General features: G+C 47.1%; 1 protein-coding gene across 1 annotated transcript in view; it reads left to right on the top strand.

Moving 5' to 3' along the window:
- The first annotated feature begins 1,785 nt into the window (after window positions 1–1,785).
- Window positions 1,786–7,359, top strand: part of SLC27A2 (solute carrier family 27 member 2) — a 54,829-nt gene continuing 49,255 nt past the window's right edge. The window contains exon 1 of the mRNA XM_022587129.3: window positions 1,786–2,537. Within this exon, the coding sequence (XP_022442837.1) occupies window positions 2,060–2,537 (478 nt within the window). The 5' untranslated portion in view covers window positions 1,786–2,059. The remainder of the gene's footprint in view (window positions 2,538–7,359) is intronic.

Below are 7,359 nucleotides of genomic sequence, written 5' to 3'. Positions count from 1 at the left end.
CTGACCTCTACTTTTACACTACAGCCTTCTCCTCAGGGATAACCAAGGCCCCCGGCTCTTCTCCAGGGCAATGATGCAAGCAGTCATTAGATAGTAGCTGGATTAGCCATGAAAGAGTCAGGAAAAGGGAAAGGGTTGCTAGAGCAGGTTCCAGGGATAAAAAGAGGAGGATGCAAAAATGGGGGAAGGGGAGATTGTGAAAGGGGGAAAAAAAATAAAATTGCTAAAGGAAAAAGAAAACATGGATAGAAACCCACAGAATAGGAGAATAGCATAACATGTTGCTACAGTAAAGAGTGGGCCTGGGAACAAAAAGATACCAATTCCAAACTCCCATGCATCACTTACTAGCTGTCTTAATTCACCTCTCTCAGTGTCCCTTTCCTGTCTATAAATGAGCACGAAAGTGCCATCTTTAGATGATTGTGAGGCTCCAAAAATATCATACAGGGAAGCCCCTAGCAGAGTTTCTGGCAGGGGTAAGCATTCATTACTTGTGGTTGTCTCAAAAGAATAAAACAGATGAACGCAGGAAGACAGAGGAGGAAGAGAGTAAAACGCTGCTTTACTTAAATCCTGACCCTCCTCCGTAGCAGCCTGTATTCACTCTGTATAGAAGCAGCACTAAGGGAAATTAAAAGAAAGGATCGCCCTAAAAGAAATGGCTTCTGAACCAACTTGAAGACACAGGGGCAGTAGGGAAGGCTGGGACGTAGTGAGAGAGTGGCATGGACATATATACACTACCAAATGTAAAACAGATCGCTAGTGGGAAGCAGCCGCATAGCACAGGGAGATCAGCTCGGTGCTTTGTGACCACCTAGAGGGGTGGGATAGGGAGGGTGGGAGGGAGACGCAAGAGGCAGGGGATATGGGGATATAGGTATACATACAGCTGATTCACTTTGTTGCACAGCAGAAACTAACACACCATTGTAAAGCAATTATACTCCAATAAAGATGTATTTTTTTTAAAAAAGAAAAAGAAATGGCTACTGAGAAATGCCAGTAACTTTTACTTAATTTCCTCTGTGTTGTGCTAGTTTCTCACGGAGCCACTTAGTAAATTGAATTGAACTGGACTGACAATACTTGAGAATTTTCAACATACAAGGAGGGGGGAAGGGGAGATGACTTAAAGAACAACGTACTATAACCAATCAAAACCTCACCGGAACTTGGTTTCATGTGGCAGTGTGGCGCTACCTCAAGCTTAATCTGGGCTAGCTGGGCCGAAGGGACGTCTCGGATTGGAGCGCCCCATCCTCACTCACTGCCCAGGGGCTGGGGTGAGCGGGAGGCGGCAATCGCAGGCGCTTTTGTTCACCCCTGAGTTCTTTGTCACAAGAGCCCTCCTGGCAATTAGCCTGGGGGTTGGGCGGGGTCCGGCGGGGTGCGGGGTGTCGGAAAGCAAATGTGAGAAACAGAGAGTAGGCGGAATGCCCCCAGGACCAGGAAGGAGAGATGGAATTCTGATTTGGCAGTGGCACCTGGTGCCCGCTACTAATAGGACTGTCTCCCACTTAGAAGGTTCTCTACTGATAATAACAATCTGTCGTCTCTATAAGGCACTCTATTCGGGCAGCAATGAATAACACTAGCCCTGCGCCTGCATTATCTCATCCAATCTTCTCAGCGTCTTCTAAGGTGTCTTACGGTCACCATTTTGATAAGATCACACCACGGGGTAGTCCAGCCTTGCCCCCAGACCTCCAGACTCGGGCGGAGAGGCGGCCGAGGCCCCAGTGAGCCACGGAGCCGCCTTCCCCGCCTTGGGAGGACCGCAGGGGCGGGCCTGGCGCGCAGGTGGCTGCACCCCGACGAGGGGGCGGGCTCAGCCGGCCGGTCGTGCCCCGAAACCCAGGCAGCCCAGACACCGCTCCACCTGCCCGAGAGCACGCAACGGTGCCCGCAGCCCAGACGCTCCGCCGTCGCCCCCGCCTCGCCGAGCGCCCCTGTGCCGCCCGCCAGTCGTCCGCCCAGAGCCCGCCCCGCCGCCGTGCTGCACGGCCGAAGCGCGCCCTCTGCCCTCGAGGGACCTGGGGCCCCGGCCGCCGTCATGCTGCCCGTCATCTACGCGGTCCTGGCGGGGGTGCTGCTACTGCCGCTACTGGTGAACCTCTGCTCCCCCTACTTCTTCCAGGACGTGAGCTACTTCCTGCGGTTGGCCAGGATGGCCCGGCAGGTGCGCAGCTATGGGCAGCGCCGGCCAGTGCGCACCATCCTCCACGCCTTTCTGGAGAGAGCACACCAGAGCCCGCACAAGCCGTTCCTGATCTTCCGCGACCAGACGCTCAGCTACGTGCAGGTGGACCGACGCAGCAACCAAGTGGCGAGGGCGCTGCGCGACCGCCTCGGCCTCCGGCAGGGAGAGTGCGTGGCGATATTCCTGGGCAACGAACCGGCCTACGTATGGCTGTGGCTGGGGCTGGCCAAGCTGGGCTGTGCCATGGCGTGCCTCAACTGTAACATCCGCGGCAAGTCCCTGCTGCACTGCTTCCAGTGCTGCGGGGCGAAGGTGCTCCTGGCCTCGCCAGGTGAGCCTGGGGACCGCCACGCCCTGGCACCGGGCTCCTCCGCGCCTTGACGAGCCCGCTGCAGCGTGGCGGCGTAGGGGTTAGGAGAGGGTGGGGTTCGGCTCGGAACTGCAGGTGTAGAGGGAAGGGATGGCAGCCCTTCCTGAAAACGCCAATTAATGATCATTAGAATCTTCTGTCGTGGAAGCTGACTGTGCCAGACCCTTTGTTAAGCACTACACATACAGTGTTGCTGTGAATGCTCACACGGGTAGGGTTGACTTTATAGTTGAGACCGCTCAGGGCAGAGAGGTGGAGCCTTATGCCTCAGATAACAGAATTGAGAGGAGGAGGTTAACCAGATCTATCTACCTCCAGAATCCAAGCTCTAAACCAGGGCTGACAACATCTGCGTTGAAATGCAGAGGGTCATGAGTGTGAATTCCGGAGGATCCAGAGAGACTGTTCTCACCTCTGCTGCTTGATTGGCTGTGTGATCATGGGAAAGTCACTTTCCCTCTCTGTATCTTGGTTTCCTCCTCTCTAATGGTCTTCAAGGCTGCTTCCAACTCTCAAATGCTGTTAGCCTCCCTGGATTCTCACGGCAGAGAGAAGGTGACCCCACCTACTCCCCAGGGAGAAGACTTTGGTTACCTGCTGCGGGCTCTGGTGACCCCCCCATTACATCTATAGCAACAGTGACCTTTGGTTCTGTAGTTACCTCCTGCCACATTTCAACCAGACCCAAAATGGTAACTTCATGCCCCAGTGGTCACCAGTTCAGGAAGAAACCAAGAACCTGTTACCCACAGGACTGCTGGGTTTCCCTTCCCAGAAATTTTGTCCCTGCACTTGAATAAGGACCAGTGGGCTGCTTCTCACTCTATCAGTAAGAGGAGGCCTAACCAGGTGCAGGCGAAAAGCCATGGAGGAATAGGGAGCCAGGAAGCCTCACCTTTCTGGAATGTCTTTCTGTGCCAAGCCCTATCCCACATGCTTTTATAACCCTGAGAACTAACATATCATTACCCCCTGCCATACAACTGAGGAAACTTAAAATTCCGACCTAAGTCTGTCCAGTTTCAAAGCCCATGACTTTCCCTACGTTACGCTACCTTCCTCTACATGAATGGAAAGTGTTAGAGCTGGAAGAGACTAAGCATCCATCTGCTCTCCCCCTTCATTTCATAGCTGAGGAAACTGAAGCAAGCTAAGGAGTTCACCTAGTATCACACAAAGATGAGATGTCTATTCACTTGTGGGAAACCAGGAAGCTTACACACCTGTTTCATAGGGCATAAAATAAACAATCCAAAAAAAAATGAAGGCTTTGTATAAAAGTTTAAAAGCAGGGGGATAATTTTAAAGGCAGCCACATTATTTGAAGGGGATGGCTTTTCCTAGAAAATTCCCAACGATTTCTAGTTGCCTGGGAAAAGAGACAACTTCACTATTTAGTAACTGGAAGACTCTCAATTAAGCCTATTACTTTACCAGTTGATTCAGAGGAAAGTCATTAGCACAGTGATCTGTGTACCACTTCAGGAGGAATTTAAATACTTTTTACCTGAATATTATCCCAGGCCCTCTGTGAGGGAGGTCAAAGACTGGGAGTTTTATTGACAAAGAAGCTTGGATTTAAATGACTATAATAGAGTTTGGTTCTGTAATCAAATCAGAAATACAGCCAGATATCTCCTTTCCCGCCCAGGCAACAGTCTTCTGTCATTGAGTATTATGCTTTGGTCAGTGTACATGGAAAGTATAATGAAATTCTGACATTCAGATCAAATTTGAACAGACTTTCCAGTGGACCTACGGCACTCTCTACAGTAAACTGACCTTTGAGAGAGGCCACACATTTGAAAAACATTCTGTTTTTCCAAATCACTGAGAGACCATTACACAGCATGCAGAATTACACTCTGATCTGCAACTCTGATCTGCAAAGGGGTAACAGAGTCCAAAGTTGCATGCTTGTTAATAAATGTGCCCATGCGTAAATGTGTTGAATGGACTGATTCTTAGAATTCTTTAAAGTTGGAAAGAATCTTAGAGATATTCTAATTTTATAATCCTCCAACTCTTAACGAGTGTGTTATACTGCAATAAAAAGTTTAGAAGAGTCACTTTAATGAGCGTAAGAATCACCTGGGAAGCTTATTTAAAAAAAGAAAAAAAGGATTCCTGAGCCTCATCCCCCAAAAACACTGATTCGCAGGACTGTAGTGGGGCCCAGGAAAATGTATTTTTATAGCAAGCCCCATGCCACCCCTAGATGATTTTGAAGCAAATCATCTAAGGACTAGGCTTTGAGAAACAATCAGTCTAGTTCCCACTTGTTTAATAGTTGAATGAACAAAGGCCCAGAGGGGTGGTATCAATTCCCTAGGGTCAGAGAGAGCCGAGGACAGAACCCAATTTTCTTCTCACTTCTAGGACACTTTTTATATTCTATTACACCATCTGAACATGGTACAGAAAGATGAAAAGATTTAGAAATGTTGAAGGGGTGACAGTTCAACAGGGTTTGATTCTTTACTTTGAATTTCAGCCTCAGGGCTCATGGGCTAGTAAGAGCTCTTGAGTTTCAGCTATCTGTCAAATTCTGGAGTGTAGATAAAGGACCGGCACAGTGGTATTTATGATGAAGATTGATCCACTTGTCATGAATTTGGGGGACTCTTCACCAAGTTTAACAGGGCTCAACCTTATCAGGCATTTCAGTACCCAATTTTTCATCAGAACTTACTATACTTAGAGAAAACCAAAGACTCACAAACACCTCCCTGAATCAAACAGAACCACCCATCTCCCAGAGAATATAATTTTCTTTCTGTGGTACATTTCAGGATCCTTCTCCATAGAAGGGTACGGTGTATGTAATCACATGGAAAAATTGCCTTCAGCTATTGAAACCCACATAATGTTGTAGTTGATAGAAACCAATTTGTTGGGCCAGTAGTTTTTCAAGCAACTTCCCAAACATAGAATATGGGTAAAACAGCAAGCCATATTTAATTTCATACAACATAGGATGTTTTGTAAAAAAAAAATTTTTTTTAACACCCAAAAGGGCCCCCAAAATAGTAAGTTTGCTTTGTTTCCATTTATGCTAGCATTAAGATTGTCGCTAAGCTATCTCTTCTACTGGAAGAATAACTCATTCATCAGCTCACCGGCCAGGTCTGCATTCCACGGCTCAACATCATCATGCACAGCTCCCCCAGTGCTGGCACTACTCTTGTACAAGGCTTTAGTAACAAAGATACTATGTCTTTCAAGACTGAGATCCAGAGAGGTTATAAAATATTCCAGATTATCTTTGACCTGGTTTTTCAGGGTTGTGAAAAATAAAATTGGACCTCCTTTAAACAATGTGATAAGATAAAATGCTTCCAATAGCTTTCAAAAGTGTTGCATCATTGAAAGTTCCAAAACAGGAGAACATTCTAAAACTAGTGTCAGGACCAAGGAGAACTCTCATCAAACAAACTTTTGAGGTTAGATGGAGAAAAGCAGATGGCACAACAATTTTGATACCACATCAAGAAATATTTAGAGAGTCCCTGCAAGGTACAAGCTAGTTGCCATGGTGGGATGGGGAGAGAAGCTGAATTAGTTCGAGGATCTTACAGTCCAGTAGAAGAACTAAGCCACATATACACAAATGATTGTGATGCCCAGGAGAATGTGTTAAGTATGCTGGGAGAGCTACCGAGTGCTGTGGAGGAAAAAGAGCAGAGGGTGAAGGCTTCTTGGGGACACTGACAACAGAGTTGGGCAAGTGCACTTGTAGAGGGGGAATTCTAGGCAAGAGGAGCCCAGAGGCAGTTTTCATCAGGTCCCCAACACCAGTGAGATGCTTCATGAAAGAGTTTTACTATGTAAGGACAACAGCAGGCTGGACTTAAATAATAGTCATTTTTAAGCTGTTTACTGAAGAGACTCTACTGTAGAGAAAATAGGGACTCAGAGAACCCAAGGAATGGCCAACAGCAGTGGCCTCACTTCCATGCAATGAGATAATATTCTAGTGCAAACTTATTCAAGGATCAGGGCATAGAGATACCCTGTCTCCATTCCTCTTTCTGGGCTGCCCAAGGAGTAACTTAGATGTGTTGCTTCAATGTACTTTGTCTCAACGGCTTACAGTTTTCTCATATATCTTTGAATAATGCCCTAATAAGTAAATGTTTGTGGCATTAATGAGTTCCATCATTTTGGCTGGCTGTAACAGGCTTTCTTCTCCAAAGTCTAAGAACTATTGGGATGGGCATGACGGCATGAAAAATGATGTTAAAAAAATAAAATATATCCTAATCTGAGAAAATCCATTTAGACCCAATCTCCCCCAGGCCCAGCCTCTCCTTACCACAGACTTGTTTTACCTCCCAGTTTACTTCTGGCAGAGGGCTACAAGAGAGAGGTGCTCTCTCTGGGACTCATTGCCAGAGAGGGAGCTGGTGATGAGCACAGGATGGGCTGGGGAGAGTCTGTGTCTAGGATGGTAGAGGACAGAAACCCAGACATCCAATGAGGAGTATATTCAAGAGCTAGGATCCCAGCCAAGTAACCCAAGCTCTGAAGAGAGAGCTAGCTTAAAGGTGTTCTCCAAAATTTTTTTTCTTGCCCTGCTAAAGGTGGCAAGGGGGACGGTTGTACATCTCCATTCAAAAACAAAGGAGCACATTGCTGGCATATTTGGGAATGGTTATCAGTTTATTTTCTTGTTTAGAAACAAGAAGGGAGTGAAGAGGTAAAAACAAAATTAACTCTAAATCAGCTGTTTATGTTATTGAATCCGAAGAAGGATAGCGTTTGAATTACTCTGCATAAGGAC

This window comes from Delphinapterus leucas, chromosome 2, assembly GCF_059928025.1.
Source record: "Delphinapterus leucas isolate spDelLeu-1000000601 "Yukka" chromosome 2, BTC_Dleu_Yukka2, whole genome shotgun sequence".
NCBI classification, from domain to species: Eukaryota; Metazoa; Chordata; class Mammalia; order Artiodactyla; family Monodontidae; genus Delphinapterus; species Delphinapterus leucas.
Note: the sequence above shows the minus strand (reverse complement) of the source record. Positions and strands in the feature narration are given on the sequence as shown.